This window comes from Mastacembelus armatus, chromosome 5 (assembly GCF_900324485.2).
Source record: "Mastacembelus armatus chromosome 5, fMasArm1.2, whole genome shotgun sequence".
Classification (NCBI taxonomy): Eukaryota; Metazoa; Chordata; class Actinopteri; order Synbranchiformes; family Mastacembelidae; genus Mastacembelus; species Mastacembelus armatus.
In genome coordinates this window covers 1,672,210-1,694,388 of record NC_046637.1, presented here as the reverse complement: position 1 = coordinate 1,694,388, position 22,179 = coordinate 1,672,210, and the positions used below count along the sequence as shown (strand labels likewise).

Here is a 22,179-nt window from a genome sequence, read left to right as displayed (position 1 = left end):
AGAGACACATTAGAAAACATCGTGCAGAAAAATAATTATATTCAATACGACGACTAAAGAATCCAAGTGTTACTGTTTTTTGGTTAGTTTAGCTAAAATTCAAGCCTAACAACGAAGGTCCACCTTCACTCTGAATGCATGGTAGGTCCCTCCCTCCCGTGGCAGGAGACGACACTGGAACAGCGTAACAGCTGCGACGGAAGTGGGTTTGTCTGCACGACTGTACTGTTTGGATTATTACCCTCATCTTGGTCGTGACAGTGAGCTTCTTTAGTTTATGGTTGTTTGCATCGTGTTAAATATCAGATCGTCAACAGCGTCAGTTTATTTTGGGACATTTAAACATTTAACAGTCACCGACTTAGTTTCACTGACGGCTACATTAGCTTTAGCAGCTAACGTTAGCAACATGGTTTGTCTGAGGACTCTGGAGTCTCTGGCCTTCATCTGTCTCCTGTTCTGGATTGGAGCTTCTGGAAATAATCAGGGTAAGAAACTACGGACCAGGACGGAGTTTATTTCCGTTAATACAGTTTGGTTCATACACAGCCATGAAGGAAGTTTTGGTCCACTACAGTCCCGACCCTCCTCTGGGTGTTTGGGATTGAGCTCCACTGCGGTCCCGCAGCCATTGGCTAAAGTCTTGGCTCGGCTGCTCTACGTCAAATGTGTTTCTGTTGTGTTGGCTCATTCAGTCTATGAGAATATACCAACATTTAAAAACTCTACTAATGTGTATTAGATATAAAGGGACACCCAGAGTTGCAGCAGGGGGTGTAGCCAAAGGTGTGGCCTGTCCTGTCAGTGGCACGAGCCATTACAGGAGCCACCTCTAGGGGTCGGTTCTGTGGCCAGTGTGGCACGGACCATTACAAAGGGTCTGAGTGGCAGCAGTGTGGCCTGTCTGGTCCGGGCCTGTCAGGTGTCTGGTCTCGCTTCAAGGATTTGAGGTCCGTGGCATGGTATGTGTGGTCCTGGTGGTTTGTGTAAAGTCTGTGTAAATGAAAGTCATTGTATTTAAATCACATCACGATGTCACACTAAGCAGAATTTCACAGACGGTCCAAAAATAAAATACATGTTCGGAAAGTCATGCTGTAAGTCTTTCTGGGTTTTTTTTTCTTTAATCTTAATCTATTTATTTATTTATTTAATTTGTCTTTCAAATCCTCTGGTGTTGTCTGTGAACCACAAGGAGAGAGAATGTCCCATCAAGAATTGTGAGGCCCTTTAGCTCATAGGTGTAAGCAGATATCCCCAGTCCAAGGGGTTTCAAGATTGAGTCTTGCTTAATCATCTGTTTTTATTCACGAGCACATGAGATGATATTATAGAAATGTATTTTATTATTATGTAGGTTTAACATTTAACCTGGTCCACTGGTCTGTGTCGCGTTGGTGTAGCCTGTCTGGTCCATCTGTGGTCTGATTGGCACGGACCACAGTACTAGCTATATTACACAGTATTTTCACAAGCTTTCCCCCTTCTGATTGATTGATTGCTCGCTCGCTCTAGGGCAGACACTACAATGATAGAACCCTGTTCCTGCTGTGAGGATGAGGATTATTCTCAATATGGACATTTGACCTGAGAGAGAAATGCATGTCGGGAGCTTTTTGCATGTATTTGCTGGTCGTCATGTTGTCTGTAACCAGCTCAGTGAAAATCTAAATAAAGTCACTTGTTAGAGGTTTTTACTACTTTTTAGCAACAATGGCCACAGCCCACCGTCACGGACCAGACAGGACCCACTTTTGGCTACAACCCCCTCTCCGGGGCTGGTTATCTGGTTGGTTCTAAATCAAAATAGAAGTAAACAGCAGAAAAAGCAGCTCTGATGTGATTGGATGAATGAAAAGTTGGTTGTTGAACTTCAGCAATCGCAGTTCTAAACTGGGCTGTATTCAAATCTATTTATGGCCCTGGCAATAATTCAGTGGTTAAACTGGTTTCTAAAGAATAAGTTCAAACTCAGGATTAGAAAAATTGTCTCGACTCTGATAGTTGGTGCAAGTGGCTGTGTCTTGGCTCAGCAGCTTTAATATGTTGTTATTATTATTATTATTATTACACCACCAACAAGCTTATAAATGTTTTTATCAGAAGAATTTAAGTATTTATTTATTTATTTTTCCCATCAGCCTGATTTCTGTGTTTAAACCTAATGATTAAAGTCTGATCCTCCTTTCAGGAACAGGTGACGTCACAGTGAAGGTGAAAGAAGGAGATGACGCCATCTTACCCTGTTCCCTCAGCACCAGGGAGAACATTGTCCAAAAACTCTATGACTGGAGGAAAGATGGTCAGAAGGAGGTGTTCCTGTATGATGGTGGTCTTCATTACAACAACGGTCGTACAGGTCAAGATCAGCAGTTCAGAGGACGCGTCTCTCATTTTCCTGATCAGCTGCAGTTCGGTAACGCCTCCATAGTTATCAGAAATACAACAATGACTGACAGTGGAAACTACACCTGTGATTTCCCACGTCTTCAGCCAAAACGACTGATTTTCCATATTGAGCTCATAGTGGGTGAGTACTTTGATAAAACTGTGTAAAATGCCATCAGTTTGTAATGTAATTTGAAAGGTGATGCTCCCTGTGACAAATCCATCGAGAATCATCACCTGACTTTACAGTAGATCTCAGCTCTATAGAGCATCTCAGTGTCTTTCAGCTCATGATGGTTTTATTTGCATGTAGCAGGTAGAAAGTCTGAAGTGTTTCCCAGGAGCAGATGGAGACTGAAACAGAACTAACAGGGAACATGATGGTTGATTCCACTCAAAATAAATGTAATGAGCATCAAAATGACACAACTGGGACACAATTCAAACACAACTGGAAGACAGCTCAGAGAAACCTGATGTGTTGATCTCAGTCTAGTCCAGTGTCTGCATGGATATTAGAACAAGATCACACACAGCACAGACCTTAGCTCCTGTAGCTTCAGACTGTCATGTTCTCACAAACTGACCTGACTTTTTCCTCCTTTTCCTCCTTTACCTTTGTTGAAGCCTCTTTAATCTGTGACAGGCAAGTTGTCCTGTTGTCTGCATGTTCTGATCTTGTTTCCTGGTCTTGTGGAGTTTTTGTGTGTTTTATCTCATCCAGCATAAATCAGAAATACTTCATTAATCCCTTGCAGGAAATTTTCCCTACCAAATAGATCTAATTTAAAAGTCATTTAATCATTTAAATAATTACGTTTTTTATTTTAAATCACTTATTTATTTAAAAAAATTAATCATTTAAAACTCTTTAGTATAATTTAGCTCTTGTGTCCTGTTCGAAAACATTGTCCTTTTGTTATATTCAGGTTGAAAACATCCACTAAAATAAACTGTTGCAAAAATACAAATATATCAGAGAAATATTTTCTTTCAACTTTTTTTGCATAAATCTGTTAATCAACTACTAAATCAAGTCAAAACTACTAAATGTCACACACTTGCAAAGAGCAGGAGGTGATATCCTTCAAGTCCTGTTGGAAAGACTGAACACACACACACACACGCAAACACACAAATCTTGTGGATTACTATTGCAACAACACCTCATCAGTAGGGTAAAACTAACCTGTCTCACAATGGTGGAAAGACTAAACACACACACACACACACACACACTATAATGACAGTCAATGGGGCAAAAACATCCACAAACAGTAAATTAGAAAAAATTAAAATCTGATGCTGCACAAAAACTTTATGGTTACAAATCTTTGACATATCCAAGACTGTGATAGGGGGTAAAATAAATATCCAGTCCAGTCACTTGGTTGTGGACTGGATAAGACCCTATCAATTGAAAATCCTGGATTTTTTAAAACATTTAGGACTTTTGATGAGAACTGAAAGTATTTAAATATTTATCTGATATATTTTTACTTTACTTTATTTTAGTAGATGTTTTTATCCTGAACATAACTAAAGGGCAGTGAATTTGCCCACAGTGAATTATTGACCTATGGAAAATTTCTAAATCTTATTATCATAATTTATATCAAATGAAGGTTTGTCTCCTTTGTAATAATTTGTCATTTGTTGAAATACAGTGAAAGTTATGGCCAAATTAAAAGTGAAAACTGACCCTTGGTGGATGAAAACATCCCAAACAGCACATGAGGGTTAAATTCTTTCTCCACCTGTTTTCCAGCTTCCAGTCTCCTCCTTTTGTCTGTGTTGCTGCATTTCCTGTAGATCAGTTCTAGTGTGTGAAAACATGAGCAGAGCAGTGAATGTTTCAGCTTCATGTGGCCGTTTCATGCTGCAGCTGTTTCTGTCTGCTCACACTGATTTTGTTCCAGACTGTAAGTTAGAGGTCAACTGATTCATCAGGCCGATATTTGCCATTTTTAGCAGCAGCACTTGCTGTGTGAACTAGCACCTCTGCTCATGTTGTTCCTGCCATTTCAGATTTGCATGTCCTCCCACCATGCTCCATGGTCCACAGGGCATGAAGTTGTCATGCTGGGGTCTTACTCTGACTCCATAGTTTGGTGCTGCATGTGGAGGAGATGATGTGATTAGATTTAGTTCTGTCTGACTGCATCAGTTTGACTTTTATTGAGATAAAACAACTTCTTTTTAAATAGTTTGCGTCTTGTTTTGCTGTTTCAGATGTGATGCTCAGAGACCGATCAGAACAGTTTCCAGGTCAGTGATGATGTCAGTGATGTTCACAGCTGTACATGTGTGTGTGCTACAACTCTCCAGACCTCAGTGTCATTGAGAAATGTTGACTCAGTACCTTCATTCATTTTGTTACTGACATCACACAGTGTAACAGGAAATAAAGTGTCTTAATTAAAATGAATCTTAATTTAAATAGAGCTGCATGTCCTGTGGTAGTCCTCCAGTGGTAGGGCTGAACGATTAATTGCATTTGAAATTATATCGCAATTTGAAAAAACGTGATTTTTAAACCGCAGAGGCAAAGGCGAATTTATTTGTATGTATTTGTTCATACATTCACAGTGCTTTACAAGGCATATAATTACATTAAAAGCATTGAAAAGAGCATTTAAAAATAAAGACATTTAACATAAAATAAATTTAAATCAAGTAAAGTAAATTAAAATAAAACATAAAAGCACATTAAGAAAACAAAGATAACAATTATTCGAAGGCAGCAGTAAACAACAGAGTTTTCAGTCCTGATTTGAATGAGCTGACAGTTTGAGCAGACCTCAGGTGTTCAGGAAGTTTGTTCCACAAGTGAGGAGCATAGTGACTGAATGCTGCTTCACTTCGTTTGGTTCTGGTTCTGGGAACACACAGTAGACCTGTCCCAGATGACCTGAGGGGTCTGGAAACCTCATAGGGAACCAATATATCTTGGATATATTTTGGTCCACAACCATTTAGTGCTTTATAAACTAGCAATAAGATTTTAAAATCTATCCTTTGACTAACGGGAAGCCAGTGTAGTGATCTAAGAACTGGTGTGATATGGTCCAGTTTCTTGGTGTTTGTAAGGACTCTGGCAGCAGCATTCTGGATTAGCTGCAGCTGCCTGATTGACTTTTTGATAAGACCTGTGAACAAGCCATTACAATAATCTAACCTACTGAAAATAAATGCGTGAACAAGTTTTTCTGCATCTTGTTTAGACAGAAAACCTTTTATTCTAGCAATGTTTTTCAGGTGGTAATAGGAAGATTTAGTGATGGATTTTATGTGGTTGTTAAAATTCAGGTCTGAGTTAATAATTACACCAAGGTTTCTGGCTTGATTTGTAGCTTTCAATGACATGGAGTCAAGGTGAGCAATGACCTTTGACCTTTCATTTTTGGGGCCAAAAACAATCACTTCTGTCTTGTCTGTATTGAGCTGGAGAAAATTCTGGCGCATCCATTCTTTGACTTGATTAATACACTCACATAATGAAATTAGAGGACTATAATCATGAGATGATACTGATATATAAAGTTGGGTGTCATCTGCATAGGTATGGTAGTCAATGTTGTAGTATTCCATAATCTGAGCAAGGGGCAGCATGTAGATATTGAATAAGAGAGGACCAAGAATAGACCCCTGAGGAACCCCACATTTCATTTTTGTTCGCTCAGACTCATAGTTACTAAGTGAGACAAAATAGTCTCTATCTTGTAAGTAAGATTTTAGCCAATTTAACACTGAGCCAGTAACTCCCACCCAAGCTTCTAGTCTATGAAGCAGCACATCATGATCAACTGTGTCAAATGCAGCACTGAGATCCAGTAGTACTAAAACAGAGGTTTTGGATTCATCATTATTTTAATGTAAATCATTTAAAATTTTAATAAGTGCAGTCTCGGTGCTGTGGTGTGCGCGAAATCCATACTGAAGTGCATTAAAAAGATTGTTTTGCACCATAAATCTGTGAATTTGTTGAGAAACTACTTTTTCAATTATTTTACCCAGAAATGGAAGATTTGATATTGGCCTGTAGTTACTTACTGCTGAAGCATCTAGATTAGGCTTTTTAAGAAGAGGTTTTATAACAGCAGTTTTTAAGGCCTGGGGAAACTGCCCTGACTGAAGAGAACCATTGACAATCTGCAATACATCTGGAGCTAAGCTGTTAAAAACATTTAAAAAAAAATTTGTTGGTAAAATATCAAGGCAGCATGATGTAGATTTTAATTGTAGAAGCGTTTCTGCCAGAGCTCTGTGATCAAGGAGATCAAAATGTTCTAGATTCACTGGAGAACAAGGAGGCACAGGTGATATTGTCATGTTCCTAGGACTGCAGCTAGAGATAGTTTGTCTTATCTTTGATATTTTGTCTGTGAAAAAGGCTGCAAAATCATTGCATGACTTTTTGGACAGCAGTTCAGAAGGAAGAGAGGGTGCTGGGTTTGTGAGTCTGTCTACAACAGAAAACAATGTGCGGGCATTATTGCTGTTTCTATTGATAACCTCTGAGAAAAATGATTGCCTTGCATTTTTTAGTTTTTGGTTATAGTTGTGAAGACTCTCTTTGTACAAGTCGAAATGAACCTGGAGTTTGGTTTTTCGCCACTTGCGTTCTGCCTGTCTGCATATTCTTTTCTGAACTATAACCACTGTGGCTTTTCTCCAAGGTGACTTTGACTTTTTTCTTGCTGACAATACCTTGGTCCTAATTGGGGCAATGGAATCAATAACAGTCTGAACTGAAACTTCTTACAAGATCATCAACAGGGGCTGATGGCATGGTTGGTGATGGTGCAAAAACCTGAATAAATAATGCACAGCTCTTCTCATTAATATTTTGCTTTTTGACTACCTCTGTTTCACCTGTGTTCAAAACAGCAGGGGTGGTTGTTTTAAAAAAAAAAAACACAGTAATGATCAGAAAGAGCAACATCGGTCACCTCCACCTCCGAAATATTAAAACCTTTAGAGATTATTAGATCCAGTGTGTGTCCCTTGATGTGTGTTGGATCTGTTACATGCTGAGAAAGCCCAAAGTTGTCCAGGATGTTCAAGAGCTCTTTTGCACTTGCATCATTGAGATTATCAACATGAATGTTAAAGTCACCCACTAAAACAATACAATCAAAATCAATGCATACAATAGATAGTAATTTAGCAAACTCGTCAAAAAAATGTGCATTGTACTTTGGGGGTCTATAAATAGTTACAAATATTGCTCGACAGGAGGATTTGGTATGAAGAGCAACATATTCAAAGGAGTCAAACTTTCCATATAATATGTTTTTGCATTTGAGGCTATCACTAAATAAAATGGCAACTCCACCTCCTTTCTTGTGTATTCTTGTTTCACTCATGAAACTGAAATTTGGAGGGGTTGATTCAATAAGAACTGCAGCATTATTATCTTGTCCTAACCATGTTTCGGTTAAAAACATAAAATCAAGCTTGTGCTTAATAATAAAATCATTGATTAAAAATGATTTGCCTACCAAAGACCTGACAGGGATACATAAATTTGCAGAATGCGTTAGGTAAGTCTTATTTCTCTGTAGATTTACCAAACTTTTTCTGTTACCTATCAAAACTGGGATTGAAACAGCTATTTGCATATTGGGCCCCGGCTTTTCCTGGAGAGAGCCATGACTAACAGTATTGCAGCCTGGACCCAGCACATATCAGTTAGAGCTTACTGTGCTGTTATCAGGCTGTGGAGACAAAGAATGATTTTGGTGACGGCGTGGAGGAGGGGTTGGTGGATGCTGCAGTTGTGATGATTGCAGCAGAGCTTGCTGAGGAATTGGTGGGGCATGCCGCTTTGAGGGACTTCTGGGGGTGAAAATGACATTGGGGGAGGAGGTCTGTTTGGGCCCAGTAGTGATGTGCTTCATCAGGTTGGCGAGGTTCTTGGTGATGGGGAATGGGATGCCCCAGGAAGATGGTGAACTAGGTAGGGTTTGCGGGGTTGTGGGAAGTGAATCCTCACAGGCAGTGTCTGCTAGTGGAGGGGGTGTGGCCTCCTCATCTTTGCTCTGACTACTCTCCATGTTAGAGCATTCGGGGGGGAGTGTTGGCTTTGGATGTTTTGATGTTTCTTCATTTTGTTTAGATTCCCGTATCTTGTCCTTGGCAGATTCCTGTCATATCCTGTCCTTGGCAGAGGGAAGATTGTGGCGCAGGAAGAAAAATAGGTTGGAGGTGAAAGCTTTTACTCCTGATTTATTTAGAGACAATCCGTCTCCCTTAAAAAGATGACTGCGATCCCAGAAATGGTTAAAATTATCAATAAAATGTACTGAGTAGACATCACATGCAGTTGACAGCCATGTGTTCAGTGCTAGTAACCTGCTGAATTTCTCAGTTCCTCCTCTGACCTATGGTCTGACAGGTCCACTGATTAAAAACTTCTGCATTTAGCGACCTTACTGTGTTTAGCAGATTATTAAAGTCCTTTTTGAGGATTTCGGACGAGTACGAGGTTTTTCACAGTTGGGTTTTCTGTTAATGCACATCCGTCTCACATCTTTTATGGCCAAGTCGCCCACAATCAGAGTCTGAGGCCCTGTTAGCTTTCCTCTTAGTTTTCTGTCTTCTGTTGAGTTTTCAGACCTTACCCCTCTCTGTGGATGTGGAGGATTGTCCAAGTGATCAGATGAAGATCCAGGGTCCTGCAGTAGTGGAGCGAATCTATTTTGTAGCTGTACAGTTAGTTTCTTAGGAGTTTTGTTGCTCCTTTTCCCTTTAGCTGTTATCCATGGCTGTGCTTTCGTCTGCACAGGAGTTGAGGAGGATGGTAACGCTGGCCAGCCTGTCGCATCACAGATTTCTGGGCGCTGAGTTCTGCCTGTTGCTTGTCCTGATTTAGTCTTTGGCTTTGCTCCGAGAGCGTTCCAGGGAGGACTGATACCAGTAGTTTTATTTACCCGGACACAACCCTCCTGTTGCTTGGTCTTGTTAGTGCTAGTTATCTGTATACTAGCATGCTCTTGTCTGCTACGATGGTAGAGTGGTAGAGTAGTGTCCTCTTTCCCAGATAGTCCATTTATCTCCACGTACATCTCTAACCTTTGCACTTTAGTTTCCAGCATAGTGATTTTCTGTAGGAGTTTGCTGTGATCGTCCTCAGGGAAGAGAGGCATGGTCATCGGAGGTTGATCAAAAATAAAGTTAAAAATAAAATCCTCACTAAAATTCCAAATGTGGTAAAAAAGGGGTAAAATAATGTTAAAAAGTGTATTATAAAATCATTGGGTAAGAATGCATGAAGTAAAAAGGAATAAAAGCAAAGTAAAACTGGCAGAAGCAGGAACAAGCAGAAGTGCGTCTGCACTCTACAGAAGCAGGAAGCAAAAGTAGAGACTGCAATTACTCTGTCACATGACATGCAAGAGTTTATCAGGCTGCAGAGGAAGAATAATGTTGGCAGCTAGAATACAACTTAATCTGTTAAACGTCTGTTAAACCGGACACTGCACAAACTGCTTTAGTGTCAAAGAGGAGCAGTACGCCCGTTGTATGGAACATTTTGCCTTTAAAAAAGAAGAGTCAGCTATGGTGCAAAACCTGCCTTGCTAAAGTTGCTACCTCACGGGGAAATACTACTAACCTGATTCAGCATTTAAAAAAACACCAGAAAGTACTGTAGGATAGTTACATGGAAAAAATACAGACCACCAGAGTTAAATAAGCCAAACTTTGTAAGTTTTACATGTTTACAAGGCTGGAAGTTCAACAAATCAGTTATTACTGTGATTGTAGTTGATAAATAAACATTTAATTTATATCAATTCTTCCATCACAGGATTTCGTTGTAACATATAGGCCTGGTCTACAGAAAAGAACATTTATGTTTAATCTAAATATTGTTCTGTTCATACTTCAGTGATTTACTGCTTGTCATTGTCAAAAAATACAGAACAGAAAAAGCTTTGAAAAAATAATCGCATTGTAAATCACAATCACAATATTGGTAAAAAAAAAAATCGCAATTAGATTATTTTCCAAAATCGTTCAACCTGTCCAGTAACCACAGGGGGCCACAATCCAGTGTCTTCATGTGCTGGTCCCAAGTCCAGGTTAATGCAAAGGGTTGTGTCAGGAAGAGCAGCCGACGTAAAATTTCAGCCAAATCAAACATCAATCACAAACATGCGTTCAGCCCCATCCAGTGGTTTATCTGAAAGACAAAATAAATCAGTGGTGAGTCCTGACGTTGATGTTACTGTTGTTTATGAACTGTCCCAAATCTTTCAGCCATAAACACAGTTCAGAGTCAGAGCAGCCACAGCAGGATCAGAGACTCGTACAGGCTCAATGTTCTTCTGTCTCCAGCCTCTTTAAACATGAATTACATTAATTAGTGAAACTGCTGGATAGTTGATGAGCAGCAATGATCAGTGACAGAGGTGGATAATAACTGTGCTGTGTTTCTTTAAAAATATCTTATTAGAAAATTATTGAACCATCAACATCCCAAAGAAAGTGGAACATGTGACACCTGAACGGGTCATAGAGTCTAAGACACAGTTTGGTCGAAGTAATTTGGACTCAGACTTTAAAAGACAAACCTGTTTTTAATGTGAGTTTATTTGCTGTTAGTATATTTCAGTTGTAATAGTAATACTCCATAAAGTTTGTTAAATACTGTGATTTTACCATTTACCATGATGGTTTTTGTGACAAACAGCATCAGGTTTTACCAGCAGCTCATTCTGATACTGAAGTGAAGGTCATTTAGTGCATTGAAGTGAAGGTTCTGTGTCAAAGTGCTGGAATAAAACTCAGCCTCAGGTGTCACACACACAGTGCAGCTGTACAAATCAGTGACATCATCACAATCAGGTCTCACCATTGATTTATTCTGATTTGTCTTTAAGGAACATCAGCCATTTCTGACACAAACTCATCAACATCAGTTAAATTTATCATCACATGAAGATGATTTGTCTTTTCTATTCAGCCTTTTTAAAATAAACATTTTATGTCAGTGTTTAACTTTATGGCTGCAGCAAAAAATTCAGTTTCTGTTACACTCAACAATAATCTCATACATATATTGTTCCTAATTATTTAGTCAATAATTGTAAAAAATACAAAAACCTCTGTCAGTGTAAACAACTTTATATTCAGGTTATAATATTATAAAATGGGGAGAACTGGAAAGTGGTCACATTTCAGAAGCTGGAACCAGAACTTAAATTGAACTGAAAATTCTTATGTCAGAAATGTCTCTTTTGTTCATTATTATTAACTTCTGTGTTCACAGGTGCAGCTCCAGCTCTTTGGACTAAGATACTAAAGGTCACAGAGGATGGGGTGGTGCTGCAGTGTGAGGTTCGAGGTGCTTCTCCCAAACCTGATGTAAAGTGGCAGGACGGCGATGGAAACGTCCTTCGTGCTGAGGAGCCACAGGTTTCAGAAAGAGGAGGCCTCTACTACGTCTCCCTCCTCACTACTGTGACCAAGACATCAACAAACCTCTTCCACTGTGTGTCCACACAGAAGGACATCGGCCACAGGACTAAAGAAGAGATCTATGTGCCTGGTAAGAAAATGGGTTTCAAACTGAGGGTAATGCACCTTTCTGTGGTGGGATTTGTTTTTGGTGTTTTAATCTTCCAATACTTTTAATCTGCATAGATTTTTAGACACCTTCAGTTATTCAGTGTTTAGTGTACTTTATGGCCAGTGTGCTGTACATCACATGCAGTGACACTTTGTGTTATATTGGTTTTTATGATCCTTTTCAGAGAAACTGTTGGAGGACAAGTCCTACTATGGGGCCTCAATGTTCATAGGTGGATGGTTTACTGGAGTCGTGTCTCTTGCTGCAGTTCAGGCTGTATTAGTAGCCATTTACATCAGAAAACGCTGTAATAAAGGTGAGTTTAAATGACTGATTGGATCATATCAACATCACAGATACTTTGAAAACTGACACCAGCAAGTGACACTTGAACGTCTCACAGTGGAACAGTTGAACATCATCTAATGTGTGTGATGACTGACATGAAGTCTTGTTTTTAGTTCATCAGTCTGTCTAACATCAGCACAATCGGTGGTTTCAGGTTGTAGTAGTTTGTAGTGTTTCTGTCTCAGAGGTGTGTGTGGAGCAGAGGATGAGGACAGGATGGTGTGATCTCTGCCTCCATGTACTGAACTCAGTGGAGTCTTATTTTGAAATGACAGGAAGTAGTTGTTGTGTTTTGTCCTTGGATAACATCAGTGTTTGTCTCATGTGGTCTGGTTTGTAATAAAACACTGTCTATTCCCAGACAGTCAACAGGAAGAGTCAGCGAGCTTCATTTGACTCTACACTGGGTTTAAATCAGATTGTTTCATTCCTCTGTTCTGGTCGGTATCAGACCAAACTCATCACATGTAGTTTTGGTGTCACAGGTTTAGGATTTGTGTTTGGTGGTTGATCTCAGGGTAACGTTGATCACTGAGTCTTCTGGAAAACACATGAACGACCTGAAACCATCATTCAGCCTTTTCAGTCAGTCTGCACTATTCACTGTGTGAAAACAGACTTTGAGAGATGAAACTAAATGAAGATAATTTTGGGAGAGAAAAATCATTTTAGACGACGACCAACATCATAACATCATGTCTGTGTCATAGAAAAGTTTATTTGATGTGATATTTACTTCTGTTTTCTTCTCTGCAGCTTCTGGTCGGCTGAGAAAACGTTGGGGAAAAGATTCTGGTCTGGGGACAAATCCTGATGATCCTGTAGAGGAGTCACTTCATGAAGGTTGTTAGTTTTACATCTGTTTCTGTGTGTGTGTGTGTGTGTGTGTGTGTGTGTTTCTTCTGTCTTTGTGAGGAGCATTTTGAGCATAATTCAGTCACAGTGAGGACATTTTGACAAAGTCAGGACATTTGGCTGGTCCTCACTCATCCAGACTCCTGTTTGAGGGTGAACACTTGGTCTTGGGTTTAAGGTCAGGATCAGGTTTAGGTTAGGGTTAGGGTTGAGGTTAGCCATTTGGTTGTTATGGGTGTAGCATCCCCAGCTAATTGATGGTCTCACTGTTTTGTACTGATGGTTCACAGGTTGTTCATTAATTGTTGAACACCTTTATTTCCTGATGTGAAGGGCACCTTGAACACATCGTAAGAGCTATGAAGTGAACAGAACAAACATTAGCATTTCACATTCAGCTGCACCTTTAGTTTGAAAAGTAGAAAACCAGTCCAGTTCATATCATAGTCCAGGACTCTCATACATCAGTCTGCACATGCAAAGATTAGAAAAGGAACCAAAAAGCCCTGAGGTCAGGATTTGCTGTAAACTGTGATTATTGTCTGTGGAACTTAGTTACTTTACTTTAATATTTTGTAAATATTCACTTGACTTCTTGAGGAAAATCAGCCAACTCTTTCCTAAAACATCCCTGTACAGTTGAACTGCAAACACAGACCTGTCTTGTCCGTAGACCAGAGCTCAGTCACGTTTGATGCTGCACTTTAAGATAAGAAGATAAACTCTGCACATATAAATCTTGGAGTAAATCAAATTGAAGCTGTAGTTAGAAAACTGACTTTTTCAACACCTACAAGATGGCGACCAACACAACCAGCGAGGCACCTACAACGCCACCGACACCAAGAACAACAACAACAACAACAACGCCAACACTACCTGACAATACCAACTCGGACAATGCCAATCTACTACTCCGTCTAGCAAACAATGAAATCACCAAATTAAAGCAGGAAATACGCCGCCTCTCTCACGATCTCCAACAGAAAGACTCCATACTGACTAGCTTCAGGGACATTGCCCTCGAGCAGTCGAGGAAGATCTCCACACTTACCTTCACTCTCCAGGACACTGCCCCATGGGACCCGTCAACCTGTCCACGACCCTCCTCCTCTTCTACACCATGTCTTCAGTCCTCCTGGACCGAGGTTGCGGTCCGCGGGCGGAAAAAATACCACCACGGGTCTCCGCGTCCCTCCCTAGACCTCTCCAATCGATTTGCACCTCTGTCTTCTGCCACTCCGGACCTACATACTGTCTCATCCGTCAATCACGTACCGGAGCGGAACGATCCGGTATCCCAACAACACCCGTCACCCGCCAATGTCGTTCGGCGCCGTCACCTGCTCTCGCTCCCCTCTGACGACACCCGCTGCCCCCGCCTTAGTCCAAGTGCTCCTCGCGAAGCCCGTTGCCCCGGCGGAAAACAGTCTCCATCCCGCTCAGCTACTACATCAGTGCGCCGTAGGATCCTTCGCGAGGCCGTGCTCAGGCACACTCACGGGCTCCCTAGTTACGGACCAACCGAACTGCCGCCTCCATCTTCCACCTCAGCACCTGATGTCACCGCCCCGCCTCCCCGCCAGTCAGCAAGACGACACGACTCAAACGGCCAACTACTGGCGTCTTCTCCACGCCCCCTTTTTCCCCCAACCACGTTAATCATCGGAGACTCAATTATAAGGAATGTACGCTTTTTCAACGCCACTACTCACTGTTTCCCTGGAGCTACGACCTCAGACATCTTGGCCATGCTTCCTGGATTACTGCCAACACTTCCGTCTTCCATCATTAGAATGATTGTTCATATTGGAACTTGTGACACGTCACTCCACCAGTCTGAACTAACTAAAAAGGATTTTCTCTCTCTCCTCCACCTCCTAAGCAACTGTGGTAAGACTATTTTCATGTCTGGTCCCATCCCCACGTTTGGAAGAGGCTCTGGCCGCTTCAGTAGAATCCTCAGTCTCAACACCTGGCTCAAGTCTGTCTCCCTGTCCTACAATCTCCAATTCATCGACAACTTCAACCTCTTCTGGAACCGACCTGCCTTCTTTGCAGGAGATGGTCTGCATCCCAACCGCCTGGGCTCCCATATACTTTCCACCAACATTCAACATGCAGTTCACTGTACCCCACACGCTAACACTGGACAACCTGTCCATTCTGTCCCACAAGCCTGACTATCTGACTCCATACTACCAATCCCCTCCATCTGGTCATCCTCCCGACCTCAGCCGAGGAAACCTGGTATACGCCTGATCAACCACTCTGTTCTAGCAAACATCCCCAGACACATGGACTCTACACCTTTCCATAACACTCATTTTGGACTACTTAACGTTCGCTCCCTTTCTCAAAAAGCATCCCTCATCTTTGACATTATTCTAAAACACAATCTCGACATCCTGTGCTTAACTGAAACCTGGCAGCAGCCCAACGACTTCACTGAACTTAATCAATCTATTCCTCCTGGTTTCACATATCTCACCCATCCACGCCTCTCGGGACGTGGTGGCGGCCTCGCCATACTGTTCAACCTTAAATACAAAATATCCATCCACCCCACTGTCACCTTTCAGTCCTTTGAAGCTCTCATAGCACGTATTCATGGTCACACACCAACCTTCTTGGCCACTATCTACCGCCCACCAAAACCTGACCCGACCTTCCTGGATGAACTGTCTGACCTCTTAGCTAACCTCATCTCTCTGTCAGCTAACGTAATTCTTCTTGGTGATTTTAACATCCACTTCGACAATCCCAACAACACCACAACAAAAGACTTCATTTCCTGTCTGGACAGCTTTGGGCTCCAACAATACATCACCTCCCCAACACATTCTCTAGGCCACACCCTCGACTTAGTCTGCTGCTCTGGCGTCACAGCTCAGTCATGTTCTACCCTCGACACCTCCTTCTCCGACCACAAACTAGTCTGCTTTAACTCCAAACTACCTATCTTCAAATCCCACCTCTCCCGCACCATCACCTTCCGTAACTTAAAGAACATCGACCTCCCCTCCTTCATTGCTGCTCTCAACAAACTTTCATGTACTAATTATTCACCATCCCTCTCTAACATGTTATCCAATTTCAACCGTGAGCTACGAAATCTACTCGACACCTTCGCCCCACTCAAAACTAGATCTGTATCCTTTACGCACTCTGCTCCATGGTACACCCCCGAACTCCGCCTCCTCAAAACCCAAGCCCGTCGCCTTGAACGTCTCTTCAAAAAAACAGGTTTATCCACCCACAAGGACTTATACCTAAACCACATACTGAAGTACAAGCAAACCATTTCTCAAACAAAATCTGACTTCTATGCCTCTCTTATTGTATCCGCCTCTGGCTCCACGCGTTCCCTCTTCTCCACTGTCAAAAATTTATTGGGCCCTCCCGATACTCCTCTCTTCCCCTCACTCTCCACCACCTTGTGCAATAACTTCCTGGATTTCTTCTCATCAAAAATCGAAAATATACACCAGCAATTTCCCCCCCATCTGTGACACTGCGAACTGCCTCCACTGTACCTTACCCTGTCTATCAGTATCCTCCCTGCTTTCGAGTTTTATCATTCCACCCACCACGGTTATCTCTTCCCTGATCCTCAAATCCAAACCCTCAACCTGCAAACTTGACCCCCTACCAACCAACCTCGTCAAGCTCTGTCTCCCCTCTCTCCTTCCTCATGTTACCCACATTATTCACACTTCCCTCAGTTCTGGTATCGTACCCCCATCACTCAAGACAGCCATCATCACACCAATCCTAAAAAAACCTGGTCTCGATCCTGCGAACCTTAACAACTTCCGCCCTATCTCCAATCTCCCGTTCCTCTCTAAAATTCTTGAAAAAGTTGTCCACCACCAGGTCCATACCCACCTTGCCGCCAATAGCCTATACGAACACTTTCAATCTGGTTTCCGCCAACTTCACAGCACTGAAACTGCCCTGGTCAAAATCACCAACGACCTCCTAGTAGCCACAGACTCTGGCCTTGTCTCCATCCTCATCCTCCTTGACCTAACTGCAGCTTTTGACACCATCTCACACAATATTCTCCTCCATCGCCTTGCTTACATCGGCATAGCCGGCTCGGTCCTCTCATGGTTCACCGCCTACCTCTCTGACCGCACCCAGTCTGTCCATCTCCAGAACTTCCACTCTCAGCCCTCTACTGTCAGTTGTGGCGTGCCCCAGGGCTCTGTCCTGGGGCCCCTCCTCTTCATTATTTATCTCCTTCCTCTCGGACATATCTTTAGGCAACATAACATCAATTTCCACTGTTATGCAGACGACACCCAGCTCTACCTCTCTGCTGCTCCATCTTCTGCCCTCCCCCCTCCCTCCCTCCTTACCTGCTTACATAATATCAAATCCTGGTTCACCCATAACTTTTTGAAACTCAACCCCGACAAAACTGAAATTCTCCTCGTGGGCACCAAATCCACCCTTTCTAAAACCAGCACCTTCTCCATTCTAATTGACAACAATACTGTCCTCCCCTCCCCCCAGGTTAAAAGCCTGGGTGTCATCCTAGACAGTACTCTCTCCTTCACTCAGCATATCAATACCACTACCCGGTCGGCCTACTCCCATCTCCGTAACATAAACCGCATCCGTTCTTCACTCACCATCGATAGCACGGCCATACTCGTTAATGCCTTTGTCACCTCTCGTTTGGACTACTGTAACTCACTCCTCACTGGTCTACCTCTCAAATCACTTCATAAACTACAACTTGTCCAGAACTCTGCTGCCCGAATCATCACCAGAACTCCATTCTCACATCATATTACCCCTGTCCTTAAACAACTTCACTGGCTCCCTGTGTCCTTCCATATAAACTATAAAATCCTCCTCCTCACCTACAAAGCCCTCCACTCTACTGCCCCACCATACATCACTGATCTACTTCACATCTATTCTCCGCCTCGTACTCTCCGCTCCTCCAGTTCCACTCTCCTCTGCACCCCTACAGTGCGCCTGGCCACCATGGGCGCTAGATCCTTCAGCCACACTGCGCCCCGCCTTTGGAACATTCTCCCTCATCGCATCCGGTCGTCTCCGGACTTATCAACTTTTAAATCATCACTCAAAACGTATCTGTTCCGTATAGCGTTTTCCACCTAACTCTCTTAATATCCCAAAGCAGCCCGTGATGTTCTACCACCCTCTGCCTATTTCATATTGTCTCATATTGTTTCATATTTGTTGTTCTGTCATCTGGGTTTTTGTGTTTCAATTTGCTTTTGCTGTACATCGCCCACTTCCTGGATGCTCTGCACTTTTGCCTTTACATTCTGGCCCTCTGTTTATGCATTGTTGTTTTTGTTGTTTTAATGCACTCTATGTATTTCATGCTGTATGCTTCCTTTTTCTATCTGTAAGGTGACCTTGAGAGTTTGAAAGGCGCCATGAAATAAAATTTATTATTATTATTATTATTATTATTATTATTTTGTGCTGGAGGATCAGATATTTTGGCAGTTTTTATTTACAACAAAATCACCAGTGTTAAACCAACAGTGAAACGTGTTCACATGTGAACCCTAAAAACATATAAACACACACATATGGATAGAACCTGTAGCAGGGACTGTTCTAGTTCCTCCTCGGCTGAGGTTCCGAGCGAGCCGAGTCGATACTAAAATGTGACGTCAACAGACTGTGGGTCAGCGATTGGTCAGGGAGGGACGTCTGACCGCATCCGACACGAGAGTCGAGCCTGCCGTGTTTAAAAACCGGCAGCAGCGACCGTTTGTTTTTCCATTTTTATCGTCTTCCTGTGGTTGTTAGAGTTCACAGTCCTGGTCGTCTACCAGGTCAGGTTCATTTTCTAGTTTTCCTGTGATCTGGTCTGAGCCACATGTGGACTCTGTGAGCCTGAATATAAAAGTTTATGTGATATTTACTTCTGTTTTCTTTTCTGCAGGCTCTGGTCAGGACAGGAACGGTGTTTGTAACGGTGAATCTGTGAAGCCACTTCAGGACCCAGAAGATGTTTGTTAGGTGTGTGTGTGTGTGTGTGTGTGTTTTAAAGAGGGCAGCGTGGCGGATGAGTGGTTGGTTCTGTTGCCTCACATCAAGAAGGTTCCTGGTCTGAAACCCATCAGGGGCCTTTCTGTGTGGAGTTTGCATGTTCTCCCTGTGCTTGTGTGGGTTTTCTCCAGGTACTCTGGTTTCCTCCCACAGTCCAAAAACATGTATGTCAGGTTGATTGGTGACTCTAAATTGCCCATAGGAGTGAGTGTGAGTGTGTGAGGTTGTTTGTCTCTATGTGGTTTGATGTCAGTTGTTGAGGTGCAGTGACTGTCAGCCAGAGACTCCAGAGTCCTCAGACCAACCATGTTGGTCTCAGAACATGATATTTAACGTCAGTTAAACTAAGTCGGTGACAGATAAATGTCCCAAATAAACTGACGCTGTTGTTGATCTGATATTTAACACGATGAAACAAGTTGATTAATTAGAGTCTAAGGAGACGAAACGAGAAGAAAATGAAAACATGGTAACAAATCACAATACAAATCATCTCAAGGCATTCATTCATTGTTATATGCTGAAAGCTGTAATGTGGATGGTTTAGTGATGGAGTTAAGTCCTTTCAGAGCCATTGTAGGCTAAAGGTAAAATCATAGGTAGTCAAAAACAGCCGTTTATACCCTGGACCTCAAAGGGTCAAACCAAGTGGATTTCAGGGGTGAAACATGCCTAATGTTTAAAACAGAAATGGTTTTTATTGGCCCACAACATATAACCAAACATATTCTGCCCTGTACAGACTCTCTCTCACATAAAACAACATCCGCTGCATAAAATCTTGGTGTTTGGTTTGGTCCTAAACTAAACTTTGAGCACCATGTCACAAAGACTGTCCAGACATGTTTTTATCACCTCAGAAATTATCTCCAAAATAAGCTCAATTTGATCATTTAAGGATACGGAGGTGATTTTACATGATTTTATTTATTCACATCTTGACTGTTGCAACAGTCTGTTCACCTGCCTGAGCCATAAATCAGTTAACTGGCTCCAGGTTGTCCAGAACTCAGCTGCAAGACTCTTGACTGGAAAAAGTAGAATTGACCATATCACTCCTGTTGTAGCTTCCTTACACTGGCTCTTTATACGTTTTAGGATTGATTTTAAGATTTTATTAATAACTTTTAAAACACTACACGGCCTTTCTCCAAGTTATATGTCCCAGCTGCTACAGCCGTATAAGCCTGCTCGTAGCCTGAGATCCTCTGATACAGATCTTCTGTGTATCCCTGATGTTAGAATGAAAACCAGAGGTGATAAAGCCTTTGCAGTTAGAGCCCCCAAACTCTGGGATGACTTCCCTGAGGAAATAAGATCAGCTGATGCAGTACCATCCTTTAAAGCTCTCCTTCAAATTGTCACCTTCCACTTTGTAACTTATGTTTAGGAAACTGCTCTATAAATGACTTTTATTATTATTATAATGTGATTACACCCTGTGGGACTGAATGTTGATGTCATTCCTCCACTTCCTCCACAAACACAACATCAGGAATCAGTGTTGTAGAACCCAATGTTGGTAAAAGACATTAATTAGTGCATCATCTGTATGATCCTGGTTAGGAATAAGGGGGAACAGATAATGGATGGATGTTTAAAGAAAAGGTTTCTTATATGAGCTTTATTTGTGGTCTGTATATAGTTGTATATAAATTTGTATATAGTTGTATTTAAATTTGTACATATATTTTTGATATTTATAGTTTAGACATTTTCAAATGGCTTGTTCATCAAACATGTTTGTGCTTTTCAAATGAAAAGTGCAATATTTTCTGACTCAGATTTTTTATCTTCTGTGATTTTGGGTCTCATGTGTTAATGCAGGATGTCAAAGTGAAAAATAACTGAAGTCACGTAGATGAGATTGTGCTGAAAAAAATACCAAACAGTTTTATGTTTTATATAAAACAGTTTTTAAGGTGAAGTGTGAAGGTAAAATCATAAATAGTCAAAAACAGCCATTTGTACCCTGGACCTCAAAGGGTTAAATTGTGCTAAACATGTCTAAAGTTCTCTGGTCATATGTTTCCAGAAATTTCCACGTCCTTTGAATATTGTTGTAAATATTTTGACTTGATCATGGAAAAATATTTAGTCACTTTACTTCCTTTGATATCAGGTCAAAATATGGACTTTGACTTACACACATCTTTAAAACTGATTATATAGTAGGAGGAAGGTTTTACTGAACAGAAACTGTTACAGTGTGAAACAGGTTTGATGGTTTATGCCAAGTCTTTATGGAGAACCAAAAATAAATACTGCAGAAATGAGTGGATTTGCAGTATTTGTACAGGCCTGTACTTTGAATGGCAGCTCTGCCAACACTATGGTTTGATGTGATTGTGTGTGTGTCAGAAGAACTGAAGGACGAGCTCAGTCTGATGAACCATTTCAGTTTAATTCATGGCAGCACAGAAACATGAGAGATCATCACTGTCGTCTGACAAGCGTCTCACTCTGATCTGCACTGAACTAAACAAATAGGGATCTTGGTTCCTTCAGTTCTTCTGAGACCTAACAAACCTCGACAGACATCAGTGTCCACATGTCACATCAGATCATTGTCAGGCTGATTTCAAGTTTTCTGTGTCAGCTTTTATTTTTCTATTTCATGTGATGCAGGAGACTTTTCAATAAAATTATATTCTGAATAAATTCTGCTCCTGGATGTTTTTTGTTCCTGCAGGATAAAACATTGAGTTGTACATTTGCAGTTTAAACCAGTGAAGTCTGAGATGACAGACGTCTGAATTCTGCTGATTATGAGTCTGGAATCTCAAAAATCATCTGAAGCCTCATTATCCTGACTCCCTTAGTTCATTGGACCAGCCAGACCCAGTCCTGCTTCCTGCTGGGCTGGATGGTCCAAATAATGGACCTCAGTCTTTATACACACACAGTTTGTTGGAAGGACTCAGCCAAAGCTGGGACACCTGGAGGAAACTGTTTGCCTCCAT

General features: G+C 41.6%; 1 protein-coding gene across 1 annotated transcript; it reads left to right on the top strand.

Moving 5' to 3' along the window:
• The first annotated feature begins 188 nt into the window (after positions 1-188).
• LOC113130545 (V-set and immunoglobulin domain-containing protein 1-like) lies at positions 189-21,877 on the top strand. Its single transcript, XM_026307270.1, has 7 exons — positions 189-488; positions 2,192-2,530; positions 4,621-4,656; positions 11,666-11,944; positions 12,150-12,281; positions 13,070-13,156; positions 19,110-21,877. Exons 1-7 carry the CDS (start codon positions 278-280, stop codon positions 19,184-19,186), a joined length of 1,161 nt encoding a protein of 386 aa, XP_026163055.1. The 5' UTR covers positions 189-277; the 3' UTR covers positions 19,187-21,877.
• Positions 21,878-22,179: the final 302 nt, after the last annotated feature.